The following is a 19,483-nucleotide window of genomic DNA, read 5'->3' as shown; positions in this document are numbered from 1 at the left end:
TCCCTCCCAAAAAACCAACACTAAATGCCACCTCCAGCCCTACACCCCACAATAGACCCACTTTATGCATCTGTACACATAACCCTATGTGCATGGTCACATTCAAGTGGTCAGGGGAAGGAAGCCACTGCATTGATCCAAGCTGTTTCAGCATCCTCCTGCAGCAGGAACTAGGCATTGGAAGCTAAGAAAGAGAAAAACTGAAGGAAAAAGAAAGGAAATTACCAAAATATTGGGGTGCTCAGATTGAGACAAAGGTGAAGACCAATTCTGGGAATCTATTCGCTTTGGCTAAATCAAGCACCCAGTGTCCTAACACCACAACTAAATGCCAGCTTGACCCTTGATTTTGTGTATGTGTGAGTGTGTGTGTGGTGCTACAGATTGAACCCAGGGCCTCATGCATGCCACTACTGAGCCACATCCCCAGTCCCAGCTTGACCCCTACAGAGTCAAACAGAGGGTTTGGAAATTTGGAGCAAGTTTCTATAGGTGAAACACAATGACAGAGGAAGCCAATATAATGTCATGGACTTTGACCCACTAATGTAAAGCAGACACCTCACTCAAATCAAACCATACCATACACTGCAGTTACATGAACTGTCATTAGTATGAGTGCTCAGGTGGAAGTGAGAGACACACCACATGCTCCACACATAATTACCTCACACACAAATGTCCACAGCATGTGCTGATGTAACAAGCAACATATCTGCAAAGGACTTGAACAAACAGTACTAGTTCCATAGTAAATGGAGAGGAAATGTGAGACAACTTTCTCCACTCATGAACATTTTACACCATCTGAGTGACTGTGAGGTTAACACCTAGCAATGCAGTCTCACTTACGAAAATGCTGAAGAAAGGTGATGTACAGAAGCCTGAAATACCAAGCAATAATCTTCACCACACTAGGACTGAATTTCATTCAGGTTCCACATCTCCATCTCACCTTCATAAATGGCTATTTGTAAATCCTGGCAGTATTCTCCAAGCTGGCTGGAGATTAGGGTTTCAGAGAGACTGACTGACAAACCCATTCAAGCTCGGCTCAGATCCATGTTTACTGTCATTTCCCACCCACTTTTTGTAGGTCAACAAGTCACCATCCAGATTTAGCAGCTGATAAAGAGCCACAAAGACAAGGACAACTGGGCCAGCTATGCTGAGTAACAATTTAACTCTTCTAAAACACTTAGAAATTTGTTCAACATCAAAATACAAGCTCCTCAAATTCAATTTAAATAATTTTTTTAGTGCTCGCTTCAGCAGCATATATACTAAAATTGGAGCAATACAGAGATTAGCACGGATCCTGTGCAAGGAATACAAAAGTCCTTCTAAAACATTCATCACTAAGGCAGTTAACACACCAGCAAAAGCAGATAATGAAATCGATTGTACACGCCACAGAATTCCTATCACTAGACCCAGCAAGCTCCCACTTCCACCTAAGAGTACATCATCATGTGGCTAACATACAGAGCAAAATGGTCATATCACTTTTCAGCTGGCACTCACAGGATATCTGAATGGTCAAGTTTTCAGAAAGTGGAGGATAATTCCAAAACAAATGACTTTATATAGAAGAGCTCTGTTTAGTAGGTGACATTTGTTTTGTCTTCATGTAAGAGGTTCTGCTGGTAAAAATGGGGGTGTCAGTCACTCACCTGTTCAGCTGCTCCAGACTCTCGTTTTAGAATGGCCTCAGCTGCCTTGTTGTTCTTGTAAGTCATGGCACAGGCAAATGGGGTCAACCCTTGCCTATCTCGTACATTCAAGTGGATATCAGGGTGAGAAATCAACAACTGAATGATGACACTGTGTTGGTTGCTGATGGCCACATGGACAGGTGTTCTGCCTTCTGCATCCTATGAGAACAAAGCACAGATTGCAATGTCCAGTTGAAAGATAAAAAGAAAAATATGAAGGGAGATAACTTTTAGATAGAATTTCAGTTATAAGAATAAACACTAACATCCTGTGTTTGCAATCAGCTGTTTTATTGCACTGAGGATTGAACACAGGGATGCTTTTCCATTGAGCCGTATCTCCAGCCCTTTTTATTTTTTGAGACAGGGTGTCCCTTAGTTGCTTAGGGCCTCGCTAAGTTGCTGACTTGTGATCTTCCTGCCTCAGCCACCCAAATCACTAAGATTACAGGCATGCACCACCACACCCAGCTTGCAATCATGTTTTAAAGAGGCCAAACTAATTGGAGGAATGACTAATTGCCACTTCCTGCTACACCATGCATCCAGTGGCAATACTGGGCCCAGCACAAACATTTGTTTTACAAGATTTGCATTCATTCTCACCTCCAAATATACTAATATTCCTTATCTTAGCAGCTGATAAAGAGCCATGGGGTATCAGATACTGAAGTGCATCAAGGAACATTATACTAAACACAATACTCAGCTCTCTGTGGAAATCTGTAACTAATGGGAAGTAGGAGTCATGGAACAATAGAGGAAAACAAAACAAAACAAAACATTTCTCATGCTATAATAAGGACAAAGGCACAGAGAAGAAAAGCCTTAACCTGGAATCATTATAATTACTAGACTGGCTATATGAATCAGAGAAAGTCATCTGTCATACTAAACAGGGACATAGAAAGGCTGCTTCTACTAAAAGAAGTGACTCTTCACTTAGGCTTGCAGATGCTCAATGGCTAAATAAAAGCAAGATAAATTTTGGCATCTATGCTTTGATTTTATATATATAAAATATGTAATTAAGCAGTCTTGGTCCACTGTGGTCTGACTGATCATTCTCTCAGTTCTGGTGCTGTGAAATTGATGGAGAAGTCTTTTTCGATATATATTTGTGGATGAGCCATTATTTATTTATTTATATGTATATTATATATGTATATATATATATATATATATATTTTAGTTGTTGATGAACCTTTATTTTATTCATTTACTTAGATGCAGTGCTGAGAATCAAACCCAGTGTTTCATACATTCTAGGCAAGCACTCTAGCACTGAGCCACAACCCCAGCCCCTGTGCTTTCATTTTGTATCTGTCTCCTATATTAAATTTTGTCACAATGTTCATCTCTTCATGTATAAATGTTAAGCATTTAAAGAGTGTTCAACTAAAAGCTAGTAATACAAAGCTTATTTGCTCTAAATTTACTTAACCTATCTCGGATCCCTTCAAGATTGAGGCAAGATTGTGGCAACCAGTTTTCAGTTCTGGAATGGCACCTAGAAATCTTTAGTCCATGTCCTGCATTTTCCAGAAACCATTGGAGCAATCACACCATGGGAACTGAATTGCCTGCTTCCAGATCACAGGTCTCTATGAAGCACCCCAAGCGAAAAAGACTTCTCCATCCATTTCACAGAACCAGAACTGAAAGAATGATCAGTCAGACCACAGTGGACCAAGACTGCTTAATTATACATACCTTTCACACCCAGCCCAAACCCTTCCTCTATTAACCCTTAAGCTCCTATTAACAACCTGAAAAACAGGGGCTGGGGTTGTGGCTCAGTGGTAGAATGCTGGCCTACTATGTGTGAGGCACTGGTTTGATCCTCAACACCACATAAAAATAAATAAAATAGAGTCACCTGTCCATCTACACTAAAAAATATATATTCAAAAACCAAAATCCAAACTGAAAACAGGGCTGAAAATAAATAAATAGATAGATAATTAAAATATTAGGGAAAAAAGGGGGCTCAGATGCTGGAGCTCACTTAAGCCTTCCCAATATGGTTATACTGATTTAAATTTGGGGGGGAAGGGTACTAAGGATTGAACTCAGGGGCACTCAACCACTGAGCCACATCCCCAGCCCTATTTTGTATTTTATTAGAGGCAGGGTCTCACTAAGTTGCTTAGTGCCTCTCTAAACTGCTGAGGCTGGCTTTGAACTCACAATCCTCCTGACTCTGCTTTCTGAACCACTTGGATTACAGGCATGCGTCAACACGCCCAGCTCTGATTAATTTTTTTCCCCTGTTTTTCACCATTTCCTTTTCTACTGGATGTTTTCAGCAAGTGACTGGACCTGGTCTGCTGGGACCATTAAAGTCAGGCTCTGGCCTAGGATGCTGGTAACAATACTAAATCCCTCTTCGTGGTACAGTAAAGGCCTCTTACAGGCAACCTGCAAGGGCCTTTCCCATCCCATAAGATGCAATTTCCCTAACTGTGCAGTTATCTCTATTTCCCTGGAAAGGAGAAATACCTACCTGTGCATTTACATTGGCACCAAACTCCAGAAGACACTGCACAGTCTCTTCCAGTCCCCAGGAAGCTGCCAAATGCAAGGGAGTCTGCCCATCCCTGGCTTCTTCCTCTCCTTCTCCATTAGCACCTGGCTGTCTGGGACTATTCACATCACAGCCACTGAAAGAGGGAAACAAAAGGCTTCCACTTCATCTACAGGCATGCTGATGAATGGAAAGCAGCAGTCTCACCCAATTTGCCAAAAAGCTGCTACTGCCAGTCTGCTATCCTGTTCCTGGCCTCAAAAATTAGGGTGTGGGTGCAACTGCCACAGATTCTTTTGCAATGGGTCTTGAGGCAACATGGGCATTAGAATCATTATAAGTTCCCCAAGAGATATGCAACTCTCAAAACATATGCTGCCTCAGCTTTTAGAGTTTTAAATCCCGGTATGTGGGCCCCTCTCCTCAAGTGAGCCCAACCCTTGGTTAACTAGAGTTAGCTGACTCTCTAACAGTCTGAACTATGAAAGTCAAGTCTTAACTATAAATTAGTCGAGACTGGAGGTAGATTAACATAAGAGGCAGTTTGCAAGAAGCTGGATAAAAAGATTCAAGAGATACTTGGGCACCACAGACCTGCGAATAAGAAAGCAGGCAGTGGACTCATTGTTTTCATCAATAGCTCTGTGCAGAAGTGTTTGGAGGCAACCGCTAGGTCCTGGACCCCAGCATGTGGCATCACAACCATGTCTGACCTGCAGAAAAATATGAGATTTCTTATAAATATCATCAAGCAAAAGTAAAAAATGTATTGTCAAACCTGAGCTATATGTACAGCATTAGATCCATTTTCCAGGTAAGATGTGGTTGATAATTAAGTGATAATTACTTTAGTCTGTATTAATCATTAGTTTTACAAACACTAGTTAAAATCTGCTCTGTAGTCTGGGAAATATAAACATGTTTAATTAGTGCCTCTAGAGCTGTGTGGTAGAAGGTAGAGAAAACACAGGTACCTGCTCACACAGGTACTCAAAAGCCCCCAGCAACACATATAGTATACCTGTAATTAACAGGTAATCACAATAATAATAGGTATATATCCTAGGTGCAAAATGCCTTCATGTCACACTGCAGGCCCTTCAGAGAACTAAGGAGAAAAGACAAGGTTTACCTACACTTTGGGGGCTGGTCTTGTAAATAGGAAGACAAACCTGAGATTTGAAAATTTAGTGAGGGGAGTCCATACCAAATTAATACCATAGAAGACATTGAAGAAATCCCTACAATTTTTTGCTTCTGAGTGGTTTTCTTGGTAAAGTCAGCTTGAAAACAAAAGTGTTGGCCAAGACCAACTGAAAATGTCTTTAATGTGACTTTCAACTGCTTGTCCTTGTCCTTAATCTGCTAGTACTTGGCAGATCTCTTGCTCCTGTGATCACTATGTAGGCACCAAATCCATTCCTGACACAATAGTCCCATCTGTAAGCCAAAACTAACGTTGTGCTTGTCTCACCAGAGTGGATGCGATGTCTTCCAAATTATTTGCCAACGCAAGCCACAGTGGGGGGTTCCCTTTCTCGTCTGAAACGGACATGTCAGCTCCTCGGGTGCATATGGCATCAACTACGAGCGGAAGCTGATTTCTGATGGCCAGCTGAAGGGCTGTCTCCCCATCCTGAGTCCTGCTGGAACATGCACACCAAACCAAAACTAATATTTGTAGCTAGAGTCAAAAGAAAAAGAGTGCCCTCCTGGGCACTCCAGAGTCCAGACTTCACTACATCTCTTAAACATACTTCATTCACGGGCATTAGAATTTTCTCAGAGAAATTAAACCTCTCAGTAGTATCTATTCTGATTGCTTTTTAGAACACACACACACACACACACACACACACACACACACGGAGAGAGAGACACGTTTAGAAAATGTCATCCTATTACACCCTGATAATAACTGACCAACTTTTTTTTTTTTTTGGTACTAGGGATTGATTCAGTGGTGCTTTACAATTGAGCTACATCTCTAGCACTTTCTTTTTTGTATTTTAATTTGTTTTTCTTTGTTTTTTCTTTATTTTGAGACAGGGTTTCACAAAGTTTGTTGAGGTTGGTCTTGAACTTGAGATCTTCCTGCGTCAGCCTCCTGAGTTACTGGGATCACAGAGGTAAGCCACTACTTTTACTTTTTGGTGGTGGTGCTTAGGAATCAAACCCAGGGTCTCATACATGTTAAGCAAATGCTCTACCACTAAGTTACAATCCCAGTCTAACAGCATCTTACTAAAATGCCAATAAAACAAATGCCACTCCAACCACCAATTTCTTTGCATAAGACCCTGTAGCACACACCAGCTGGGGAGGCTGAGGCAGGAGGATCACAAGTTCAAAGATAGCCTCAATAATTTAGCAAGACCTTGTCTCTAGATAAAATATTAAAAAAAACGACTGGGGATGTGGCTCAATAGTTAAGCACCCCTGGGTTCAATCCCGGGTACCAAAAACAAAATGAAAAACCAGAAACCAGTTCTTTGCCCCACTCTCAGGTCATTCAGAGTCACTTGATATTGGGGATAAAGATAAATTCCTCTGAAAAAAGCAATCACACTAAAAATTTAAGTCTGTGTTTTTCTCTCTTAAGCCTTGTTTGTAGTTTATTTGTTGGGACATTCTTCATAACTGAAATTCTAAGAACTGATTTTGAGCCAGGTGTGGTGGCACACACCTATAATTCCAGTGACTCAGGAGGCTGAAGTAGGAGGATAGCAAGTTCAAAGTCAGCCTCAGTAACTGAACAAAAGCTCTAAGCAACCAGTGAGACCCTGTCTCAAAATAAAAAATAAAAAGGGATGGGGATGTGGCTCAGTTGTTAATCGACCCTGGGTTTAATCCTCGGTACAAAACAAAACAAAACAATTTTCAGAGTGTTTTTTTTAATGATAGTTGTGCAATATTGTGCACTGGTCCTGAGGTTCCAACAAGATCAAAGTTCAGGGGGCTGGGGTTGTGGCTCAGCAATAGAGCACTCACCTAGCACAGGCAAGGCCCTGGGTTTGATCCTCAGCACCACATAAAAATAAATAAATTTAATTACTATCTTTAATTAATTAAGATATTATATCCAACTACAACTAAAAAATAAATATTAAAAGAAACAAAAAAAGATCAAAGTTCAGTTCTACTTGTATCAGTAAATTATATTCAGTTTATAACCTTGCATTTGTACTTTTTTAGAACTGCTGTTTCCCTTCCTTTAATAAGTAATAAGAATATTTTGTACAACCAAGGCTATATTTGCACCATCTCAGTTAAATATGATCTCAGTATTACAGCAGAGAGTCCCACCTGACATTTATATCTGCCTGATGCTCCAGGAGAAAGAGTGCACTCTTGCTATCCTGCCGCTGTATGGCCATGTGCAACAAGGTTTGCCCATCTGACATGGTGTCATTGATGGAAGCCCCGGAGCCCAGCAGCTGGGCTGCAATGGTATGCATGCCTGGGAAACAAACAAATCCTGATTAACGCATGTTGAGCTTTTCCCACTTCCTCATATTACTACAATAAACATTGCCTCTCAACTTTTCAAAGTCATTAGTTTCCCACTGGACATCATAAGCTTAACCCAAACAGAGGTTACTCTAACACCAAATGATTAGCTTCACGCCTCCTCACCCCATTCATCCATGTACTCTTCTGACGTATGTCTTTAGACATCAATATTCTCTAGAACCACCTTACCAGTCCACAATGCCAGGCCCAGCACATTCTGGTCCCGGGAATCCTTGAGGCTGAAGTCCGGAATAATTTGCAAGTTGTTGGTGGCATGAAGAGCATTGGCTAAATTATTTGAAAAGGAAAAGAACACTTGATTTCACTATCCCATGGATCACATTTAAATCATTCAAAAGAATAAAAGTTCAGTTTCAAACTGACTAGCTGGCTATAATATGTTCACTGCTATTCTCTTGTGGGGAGTGGAAGACTAAAATCTTATATTTTGGATCAAAGTTTACAAGGGAAATGAATTTTTAAAAAATATTGAAACACTAACTCTTTTGAAAACTGACTCCACTATAGAGACACACATCAATTACATGATTACTAGAAAGAGGGTTGAAACAATGTCTTGACAATGTTTTCCTCATATTTAATTCCTACAATCTTTCAGCTCCTTCAAAAGATCAAGAAAAAAGAACATTCTACCTAAGATCTTGCTTCCTTTCAGAAGCACAATGCTAAAAAAGTGCTGGACTTTTGAAGAACTAGGCAAGAGTAAAACAAACTTCAAGACGGGAAAGAGAAAAACCAAGGACTTTTTGAGGAAGCAAGTCTCCTGCAAGGGGCTTCTTTGGTCCCTTTTTCTGGTTTCTCTCTCATGGGTCACCTCCAGGGAGGCTCAGAGACACAGAGTGCTAACTAACTCACAGGAAACCACAACAGAATTCTCAAAGACAGTGTTCATGCCAAAGCAAAGCTTTGCTTGACTTACACTAAAACGGCTTAGAAAATGACCCCAGAACAAGGGAGAGCAGAGTCACCTGTTCTCACATCTTAACTTGCCAGGTGAACATCCTGAATACATACATAGGGAAAGAGGATAGTCAAGAGACAGACTGTAAACTGATGTAGTCTAACCTGAAAGGATGTTTCTAGTAAGAAACTGGCTATAAAAAAATCACCAAAAGAGCAAACATCAACTCTGTAAATTAACTACTCCAAACTGCTGTCTGCTAGGTCAAACTGATGGGCAGAATTCCCTCCTACTTACCTTTCTGCTCCAGGATGACAGATACCACATCTGGATGATTATAAGCAATTGCCATGTGAAGCGGCGTCTGCAGATACACATTGTCCATGGAGCTGGTTACGGATGTGACCTCCTTTGGCAAAGGCAGAGCCTCCTCTGTCTGCAAGTTTGGGTTGGCACCTTGCTGCAGGAGCTCTGCTGTGAGGTTGGCCAGGCCATGCCGGCAAGCTGTGTGCAATGGGGTTTCTCCCTGAACACAAACAAATGGCCCAAATCTGAGTACCTGCTGGCTAGGGGTTCTATTCACAAAGGGATAAAGATAGAATAAGTGCTGAAACTCTGATCCTCAATGCCAGCCACAATCCTTGGTTCATATGGTTACCAGATGTGAATTGGCTCATGCCCAGTCTGCCACTGGCTTATCCTGTCGCTACTTTTTTTAAAATTGATTTTATTTTTTTTAAATACCCGACAGAGGAATGCATTACAGTTCTTATTACACATATAGAGTACAATTTTTCATATCTTTGTAAATAGAGTATGTTCACGCCAATTCATGCCTTTATACATACACTTTTTTGCATTACAATTCTTATTACACATATACACCACAATTTTTCATATCTGTTTATATATAAAGTATATTGACACCCAATTTGAGTCTTCATACATGTACTTTGGATAATGATATCCATCACATTCCACTGCTCCTGCTAATCCCCTGTCCTTTCCTTTTTCCTCCCACCCCTCCTGTTGCGACTCCTGTGACTTTGATTCCCTTTCCCCTATGTCTTCCCAATCATCTTCCAAATACCCTGGCTTCCAATCTTCTTCATCTCCTATTACCATCTTCACCTCCTTAACCATCTTTCACTTTATTTCCATAATAATTTTTTAAGCATAAAAATAATATATGCTTGCTATAAAACTACATTAGCAAACTATCACCAAGTGTCACCAAAATAAACACTGTAGAAAACAGAAGAGTCTCATAAGCTGTATTAACAGTTTGACATCATTGTCTTTAACTCCCCATTACACCCTGCTTCTTTAACCTGTTCATATCAATACCACCTGAACTCTGATCAAGACCTTCTTCATCCATTTTTTAATACAGTAAAAAGATGTCTCTTCTCACACCAGTACCCAACACCCAAGAATCTTCTAATGGAACTATTATTACTAGTTTCACATTTCTCTCCAGTGGCAGAATATTCATAAGGAAAAATGGGCAAATGTAGATGAGTGTGTGTGTATATGTTTGTGTATGTATATAGGCATATACTTAGTAGAGTTTTTTGAACCCAAACTAACAGAAATAAAACGAACATATTGCTCTGTACCTTGCTCTTATCACAGTTATCATCATGGAAAGAGACTTCTTGTGAAAAATAGTAAGATCCTATCCCCTTTTTCTCTCAAAATTCTCCTTTCCCAGAGGAAATCACTTTTAACTCTTTCATTTGGGCATTTATAATCCCCATGGTTCTAACTAATGTTTTGTTATTGCTACCTCTTGACTTTCCAGCTTAAGACTTTATCTGTCAGACCTCTACTTTATCTGTGGAAGATAAGGAAAATTAAGCACTCTCACTCCTTGACCCACATGCACCTCCCACACTACAGAACTTCATTACAATTGTGCTGAGAGCCACCAGGTCTATCCTCCTCCTTAGACTACCTCCCATCCAGCCGTTCTTCGTAAATATTCTTACCAGGTGTGCATTCCTACTCCCAAGGCTTCTACCAGTATCTACAAACCCAGGTCTCCAGCCTTGTTTTTACATCCAGTTTTCCCACTGCCCTCCAGCTATCCCTGACTAAATGCTTAGAAAGAATTCAACAACTGCAGTAGAATGTACTCCCTCCATGCCAGTCCCTCCACCTAACCAGCACCCTCTTTCTTTTCAAGGGTATACCAAGACAATTTTTTAAAAATTATTTTTAGTTGTAGGTGAACACAATACCTTTATTTATTTTATTTTTATATGGTGCTGAGGATCGAACCCAGTGCCTCACACTTGCGAGGCAAGTGCTCCACTACTGAGCTACAACCAGAGCCCCCAAGACAGTTTTAATACTTCTCTCATCCTTGCTTCTGGGAGCCGTAAGAAGGCATGGCCTGGTGACTACAATTCTGCAATTCCTCTGAAACTTATCACTTTGGATCTAAACCCAATAAGAGGGGTCAGGACAAGTCATTGTAGATGATTCCTACCTGTCTCAGGCCTGGAATCAATGGCACACTCACCATGGTAGCCATCCCAGGCAGCTCTCTCAACTCTAAAAATGATCATACTGTTCTTCTGCCCAAAACCCCTTTGGGATCTCCTCCACATAAAGCCCAAATGCTTTTAAATCAGCACGCCAGGGCTTTCTCTATTGTGACTCTCTCTTACTTTCACATCAGGTCTCCCCTATATCTGAACATCTTAGGTTTCACCTAGTTTTGCTATGAAGGAGATCAAGAGCTGGTAGACAATGTGGTCTCCTGGGAGGATTTTTTTAAAGTTAGAAGATACAGCATGTCTCTCTACTATCAGAATGAACAGTGAGAAAAATTAATAATAGAAGAGAGACAGCCAATTAGAGACAGAGCCATACAATGGTAGAAGCAAAGTTTCTGAAAGGGTGAGAGGGATGAGAGGCAGACCTCAAAAATAGAGGACAGAGCTCAGGGGTAGAATACTTGTCTAGCAGGTACAGTGCCATGGGTTTGATCCCTAGCACTGGAAAAACAAAAACAAAAGAAACCAGCTTCCAGTGAGTATAAGTACATTCAATGATTTCAATTGAAGTGTAGGCCATGTGTGTAGACAGATGAGATTTAATGGAGGAAAGGACAATACTGTCCTTGCCCCTGTGCTCCCAAGATACTTTGGAATGTCTCGGATACCATGCTTTATTGCTTACTGCTTTGTCCAATGCTGTCAAAAGAGGATGACTATATTTCTTAGTATCTGGGTCTTAATACTGGCTTCAATATTTATGAGTCACTTAACCCCTCAAAACCTCAAGGTCCTTCACCATGAATTAAGGGATGTATAGATATGAAAAATGTTTCTGCAATCCTAATAATACATGCTGCTTCTAGGTACATTTTTAAGAATTTAAAGGGGTAATAACCTGAAAACTCTTACAAAGTAGATGTAAAAGGTAAGCACATTCCTCTCAGTCTGAAAATAATAAAGTAAAACAACTACATTTAGGATTGAACATTCCAGATATTATGTAATATATGCTATATCATTTATTTTTATCATCCCCACATCAGGATTAATTCCATTTTATAAATTAGGAAACTGAAGCTCAGAGTGTTTAAGTAACTTGCTTAAGACTAAGAAATGGAAAAGCTGATAAACTTAGTAATGTTCAACCCCAAAAGTCACACTTTTAACCACAACTCTGTTTAGTAGGCACCCTTGTCCATAGGGGATATGTTTTATAACTACTCTCAGAAGACACTTAAAACCACAAATAGTAACAAATCTTATATATACTATGTTTTTTCTTATACATATGTATTTAGGATAAAGTTTAACTTAAAAATTAGGCACAAAAGGAAATAGTAACTAATAATAAAATAAGACAATTATAACAATATACTATATAGTTATGCAAATGTGGTCTTTCTCAAAATATCTTTTGTTCTTTATCATCTTTTGTGTGATAATATAGATGATATAATGCCTATGTAATGAGATGAAGTAAGATAAATGATTTAGGCATTGTGACACCCCATTAGGTTACTTGAACATATACATAAGGGCTGTTAGAACACAAGCACTATGATACTAGGACAGCTGATATAACTTACACAGCTACTAAGTGACTAATGGATCAGTAGCATATACAGAATGGATATACTGGGTAAACGAATGATTCACACTCTGGGCATGATGGAGTAAGACAGTGCCAAGATTTCATTATGCTATTCAGAATGGTGCACAATTTAAAACTTATGAATTGTTTACTTCTGGAATTTTCCACTTACTATTTCCAGGCCATGGTTGACCATAGGTAACTGAAACTGCTGAAAGTGAAATTACAGACAAGGGGAATTACTATACAGTTTACCTTATTAGCTTGGGACTAAATCAACAACCACATAGAAGAACCCCGGCAAATGCAAAGTGTTACAAAGAATCAAGATCCTATTACAGTAGGTTTGTGTGTGCATGTTTGCTACTTTCTATTAGAAAATAAAGTCCACAGTATCTAATTCAGGGCCTGATACACACAACAAATACTTAAATGGTTGATGAATGAACCAAACAGCCAATATTTAAGAATACATAAAATAATCTGTTTTACCTTTTTAAAAAATCTGCATATATAATTTTCACAAAAATTGAATAATACTTTTGTTTTTTTGGTACTGAGGATTAAATGTAGCAACACTTCAACTACTGAACCACATCCTAGCCCTAGTTGTATTTTTTTATTTAGAAACAGGGTCTCACTGAGTTGCTTAGTGCCTCACTGTTGCAGAGGCTGGCTTTGAACGCAAGATCCTCCTGTCTCAGCACCCCTCCAGCCACTGGGATTACAGGTATGCGCCACTACAACGGGCATCAAGAACCTTGTTTCATTTTTCCTACACATTTATCACTATTGTTTCTTTCACAGACCAAAACCATTTTCCCTGCCTTGTCACACTTACCCACTTGTTTTTGTGGTTGACATGGGCACCATTGGTCGCCAGGAAAAGTGCTGCTGCCTCATTTCCTGCTCCAGCTGCCCGTTGCAGTAAACAATTTCCTAGAAGAAAATGGGTATATTCATTCTTCTATTTGCATAGAAATGAGGTCAAATTCCACATTGCATAACACCCTGCTTTCTCTACCATTATCATACTACTGACCAATCTACACTATATACTAGGTATCATTTAAGTCTTTATAGGCATTGTCTGTATGGGGACACAGACCCGGGGAAGACCTTGGGCTGGAACATCTGTTCTTCCCGGGTTTCCCACTAGCCACTACTTAGGACCAGAGCTAAGTTATGTCTCTTCAACAGGGTTGGATTAGCAAGGTTTTTCAACAGTGGTGCTACTAACGTTTTGGATAGGATAATTCTTTGTTCTAGAGCCTTCCCTGCATGTAATACAAAAGTGTATCCGTATCATTAGCTTCTACTCATTAGAGATGTAAGGTAGGACCCCTGAATTTGATGTGACAACCAAAAATGTGTCTAGATATTGCCCAATATCCTGGAGCAAGGTGGTGAGAGGGTGGAACTGTCCCTGGTAAAATGCACTGGACTAGATGACTATTTCAAAAACAATGCATACTAAAGTTCTGCTAGAAAATGCCCCTTAAACACTTCAGTCTTATTCCCAGGGCCTTAGCTATGCCTATTCTTGACTTAGAAATAATTTAATTAGCATTGCCACCCTTTTCCAAGTAAAATCTTAATGAGATAAAAAAAAAAATCTCAAAATGATTTTAGACCCAGAATAGTGTTTCTACTCTTTTAAAATCTGTTCCTAAAAATGAACATAAAATCTCCCATTCTATAACTATGCTATTAGAAACCCTCCCCCAAAATTAACCAGGACTAAAAATAAGGTTAAAAAAATGAGACAAAGCAGTTTTCCTTTTCCCTTAAGAGAAAGTGATTCCACCTCTAGTTGATAATCATCTTAATTTAAACTCTTAAATGAAGATTCACATTTTTACTTTTGTAGTCATTCCTATCTATCTAAGTCTTACAGTTAGAACAAAGATAACTTGTAACTACTAAATATTACTGTACTATTGAAAACCAATGGACTAAGGTTATTCCATGTAAAATAAAAAATGGAACAAATCAATAGGAAAGATCATAATCTTGAGCTTGTATATATTTAACAACTAAGACCCAAAATATACAATGTAAAACTGACAGAACTAGCAAAAAAAAAAAAATAATAATATACCTCTCAGTAAGTGACAGATCAGGGGCTGGGGTGTAGCTCAGTGGCAGAGCACTTGCTTAGCAAGTGTGAGATCTGGGTTAAATGCCCAGAGCCACAAAAAAAAAGAGAAAAGAAAAGAAAGCAATAAAACCGATAGACCAAGCAGTCCTAAAGTTAATAAGTATGTGTAAGATTTCAATAGAATAATGAACAACTTTGCTGTGACTCACACAGAGAATCCTGCATCCTACAATTTAAAAAGTACACATTATTTTCAAATATGTCAAACTCTTATAAAATCTTGTTCTAAAAGAACCTTAAACATCGGTTGGGGGCGGGGGCAGTCTTAAAAACAGCTGGACATGGTAGCAAATGCCTGTAATTTCAGCTGTTTAGGAGGCTAAGGCAGAAAGATCACAAGGTCAGCCTGGGGAACTTAGTGAGATCTTGTCTCAAACTGTAATAAAAAGGGCTGGGGATGTAGCTCAGAGGCAGAGAATACTCCTGGATTCAACCTCCAGTACAAAGCTGTTGTTTTTTTTTTCCCAAAGAACCAATCTCTTACATGCCATACCATGACACAATGTGATTAAATTGAAAAGCAGTAAAATTATGGCCAATAACCAATGCATCTTTTTAGATTAAAGCTCTAAATTTCCAGAAGTTTTCAATCTAAAATATAGTTCTTCCTGAAGTCCTTGTCCTATAGAACTACTGCTTTAGTTTTTATGTCACCTAGAATAGTGATTTCATTTGACCTTTACTTATTTATTTTGGTTCAGGGGAATGAACCCAGGGCCTCATGCATGCTAAACATGTTTTCTAATCTACCTGAGCTATACCTCCAGCTTCTGATCTTTAAGTAATAATCTTTTTTAGTAAAGGGCTGTTTAACATTCATCTTTTTTTTTTTTTCAGGTATAAGTCAATTCTCTTTTTTAGTGGCAACTATCTGTACCTTCTACACTGCTAGTATTCAACATGAAATATATGGAATCCTTCCCCTTAAAATATCCCTGTTTTATTTAGCCAGATCAAGGAAATGTAAAAATTCAAACTCTGGTTCTCTGAGTATGGCTTATGGATTCTGGGGTTTCTGAAAGTCTTCAGAGGAACCATTAGGTCAAAACTATAATACCCCTACTTACTTTTTCTTCACTATTGGCATTTGCACAGATATTATGAGAGCAACAGTGAGTCAAATTGGAGAGCGTTAGCAAAAATCAACACAGTAGCATCAAAGTGTATTAGTAGATATTAAAAAAGAGCCAGTTTCACTCAGGATGATCCTTTTACATCAATATAAATTATTAAATTTGTGAAACTTCAACTGAATATGTCTCAAAACTTCTATATTGACAAAATAAAAAGTACACATAAAGATACTTTTGCTACATATCAAAGTATAATGTTGTCTGGAGGAAAAGCATTTATGGCACTAACTTATGGGCTGAACTACTGGCTTTTCTCATGCAACAGTATTTTCACCCAAAAGAAAGACCGATTAACACTACTGTTATTCAAATGTGAGTATCTGGTAGACATTTCCTTGAAATTGAACAACTGACAAAGAACAGACAAAAAAAAAAAAGAAAAAGAAAAAGAAAAAGAAAAACCATCGACAATATTAGTACCCAATGATAAAACTAAAAATCTGTGAAAACTTTTCTTGGCAATCCTAAATTTAATACTATCTCAATACTAAGACTTCTCTGATAAGATAATTGGTGATATAGATTAAACATAATTCTGAAATGTATGAACATTTTGAAGATCTGCATAACTCAGTGAACCAATTTTTCCCAATGAAAAAGATGCATTCAGAAGACAAATGAGACATGGATTTCAACATAACAAAATACTGAATTTCATGGATATTAAAAATACAAATCCTTTCACTACATATCTGTGTGAAAGATGTATTATCTTCACATACTTTAATCAAAACAACATCTCAAAAGATTGAATATATATGCAAATATAAGAAACCAGCCACTTTTGCTGCATTCAGTGGTGCACGTCAGTAATCCTACCTACTCAGGAGGTGAAGGCAGGAGGATCACAAGTTCAGTGCCATCCTGGGCAACCTAGACCTTGCCTCAAAATACAATTTAAAAAGGGTGGGGGTATAATTAATTCAGTGGTAGAACAACCCTGGGTTCAATCCCAGTACCAGAAATAATAAACAAAGTATTTCAGTTTGAAAGATTTAATTTGATATTTGTCTAAACTGTTTGAAGTATAAGAAAAAAAATTACAACCTGCACTTTTATTTTAAATTAAGTATAAAATAATTTTCCTAATAGTAGGCCATTTTGTTAAAAACAAGATATTCCACAGAGCCCCTAATTTCAGCATCAACTTTCAGGGACCTACTATTCTGTACCTGTCATGGTATCAGGTGCATCAGTGTTGCTGCCACGCTGAATGAGTCTGGCTGCAAAGCTGTTTTCATCAAATGAAGTCCCATTTACCACAGGGAGGTCTTCAAAGGGGTTTACAGATGCATCCGAAGATACAGTGATGTACTGTACTGCCAGCCACAAAGCTGTGCTGCCTTCATGGTCTTTTAGCTCTAAATCTAACCTGAAATAAGGAAGCAATATGAAGAAAGATAAGCATAATCTTCAGACGCTCTGTACTGCCAACAGTCTTATTAGTCTTTGTATACTTTTTGAATAATAAAATTTTATTTTTCCTTTTATTTATTAAGATTTATAATACTGCTGGGTGTAATGGTACATGCCTGTAAATCCCAGTGGCTCAAGAGGCTGAGGCAGGAGGATTACAAATTCGAGACTAACCTCAATAACTTAGCAAGACCCTAAGTAACTTAGTAAGACCCTGTCTCAAAACAAAAAATGAAAAAGGGATGGGGATGTTGCTCAGTGGTTGAGTTCAATCCCCAGTTTAAAAAAAAAAAAAAAAGAATCTTAACACTAAAAGACATTTTAAAAGAATTTTTCACTCACAATCCCACCCTCACAACTGCTTTTTCATTTCTCCATGTCGCCCTACGTACTGTTTACACTGCAGCAGCTGATTGAACACATATTCATTCCTGGCGGTGATGGACAGGTGTAAAGGAGTCCTGCAGGATAAAAAGAGGTCAATTTAAGACAGTCCTAATTTAGGACTACTCACAGCAGAAGTGGCTAGACTCCTAGGCAGAATAATCATTCACAAGAAATTCTGTTTCTGCAACAGTTTTCCAAAATCATGACCAATAATCAAAATATGAAAGTGAACTTTTTTATGTTATCATTTATTTAGTGACCAAAAAATGACAAAAGCAATTAAAGAAAAAGATATCAAATATTCACTAATTTAATACTGACTACTTCAGCAATTTCTATCATAAGTCTGCTTATTTTCCCTTACTTATTCTCTACCAATTCTGGGGGGAGAAAAAACTTTTCTTCCTTCTCCATAATCTTCTGTTAAACACCAGAGTAGTAACAGATGAGAACTGATTAAGGAAGGGGCTGGGGCTCAGTGGTAGAACACTCGCCTAGAACAGGTGAGGTACTGGGTTCGATCCTCATAAAGATAAATAAATAAAGGTATTGTGTCCACCTACAACTAAAAAATACTGAGAAAAAAAATAAAAGAACTGCTTAAAGCCAGGCATGGTGGCACATGCCTGTAATCCCAGCAGCTCGGGAGGCTAAGGTAGGAGGATCTCAAGTTCAAAGCCAGCCTCAGCAAAAGCAAGGTGTTAAGCAACTCAGTTGTGAGATCCTGTCTCTAAATAAAATACAAAATAGGGCTGGGGATGTGGCTCAGTGGTTGAGTGCCCCTGAGTTCCATTTCCAGTATTCCCCCATCCTCCCAAAAAAACTGATTAAAGTGGCATCTGATCCCTCCTCAGTGCTTTTATTTAGCACTGAAGTGACCTAAAGGAGATTGCCACTGCAGAAAGGGCACCCAACACTGGCATCTACCTGGAGATGGAAAGATTACCAAAGTTCATTGCAGTTAGATGGGGGAAAAAATCTACAGGGGGCATAAAGGATGCGATTTGGGGAGGGAATAATATAATTATCACATGATATTAAGATTTCATTGAGATCTATTATACTTTAAAGTACTTCACCTATCCTAACCCATTTTCCTATTTTGACAATGGCACTTCACTGAAATCTTTTCTTATTTCTTCTGAGGGTTTTCAAAGGTAAAAAAATAAAAATAAAATACTGAGCTGCTACGATGATAGGTAGGTCCCACCTGTGGCTTGTGATGTAGGTGGCTTTATTATCGACCTTTAGAGCCTCCCATACTGCTGTCCCAAAAGTGGCCCTTTCTGAGATTCTGAACCACAAGGAATCCTTCACTAAGTCCTAGTAAAAGCCAAAGGGAACACAAGTACTGGCAAATACATGAAGGGCTATGCTGCAGCAGAAGACAGCAAGCTGTGCAGATAAAGAGTTGTCTCTTTATAAGGCAGAATTGGGTTTAAAATAGGGACTTGCTAACAATTAGACCTTACAGAAATAAAAGATTGCCTTGAATTAGTGTGCTCTTCTTCCAACTATCCAAGCAACTCTAAGAAATGCTAAAGAAGCTCCCCTTGGAAGAGGTGACTAGATAACTAGTCTAGTTCCTTCTATCATGAAGATGACAAAAAT

General features: G+C 38.8%; 1 protein-coding gene and 1 non-coding gene across 3 annotated transcripts in view; one reads left to right on the top strand and one right to left on the bottom strand.

Moving 5' to 3' along the window:
- The window catches only part of Ankfy1 (ankyrin repeat and FYVE domain containing 1), an 86,834-nt gene that overhangs the window by 13,002 nt on the left and 54,349 nt on the right, over positions 1-19,483 (bottom strand). The window contains exons 9-18 of one of the 2 annotated variants that reach the window (XM_026393912.2): positions 17,878-17,946; positions 17,242-17,441; positions 13,617-13,714; positions 8,975-9,203; positions 7,945-8,043; positions 7,549-7,702; positions 5,717-5,888; positions 4,837-4,955; positions 4,222-4,378; positions 1,674-1,874 (exon numbers count right to left, since the gene is read on the bottom strand). In XM_026393912.2, coding sequence (XP_026249697.1) covers positions 1,674-1,874; positions 4,222-4,378; positions 4,837-4,955; positions 5,717-5,888; positions 7,549-7,702; positions 7,945-8,043; positions 8,975-9,203; positions 13,617-13,714; positions 17,242-17,441; positions 17,878-17,946 — 1,498 coding nt within the window. The remainder of the gene's footprint in view (positions 1-1,673; positions 1,875-4,221; positions 4,379-4,836; positions 4,956-5,716; positions 5,889-7,548; positions 7,703-7,944; positions 8,044-8,974; positions 9,204-13,616; positions 13,715-17,241; positions 17,442-17,877; positions 17,947-19,483) is intronic. The other variant, XM_026393913.2, reaches the window with a different exon arrangement.
- LOC113186515 (U6 spliceosomal RNA) lies at positions 1,260-1,363 on the top strand. The gene has a single exon (XR_003301298.1). It is a non-coding gene; the product is annotated as a U6 spliceosomal RNA (small nuclear RNA).

This window comes from Urocitellus parryii, chromosome 7, assembly GCF_045843805.1.
Source record: "Urocitellus parryii isolate mUroPar1 chromosome 7, mUroPar1.hap1, whole genome shotgun sequence".
Taxonomy (NCBI): Eukaryota; Metazoa; Chordata; class Mammalia; order Rodentia; family Sciuridae; genus Urocitellus; species Urocitellus parryii.
This window is presented reverse-complemented; position numbering and strand designations above follow the sequence as displayed.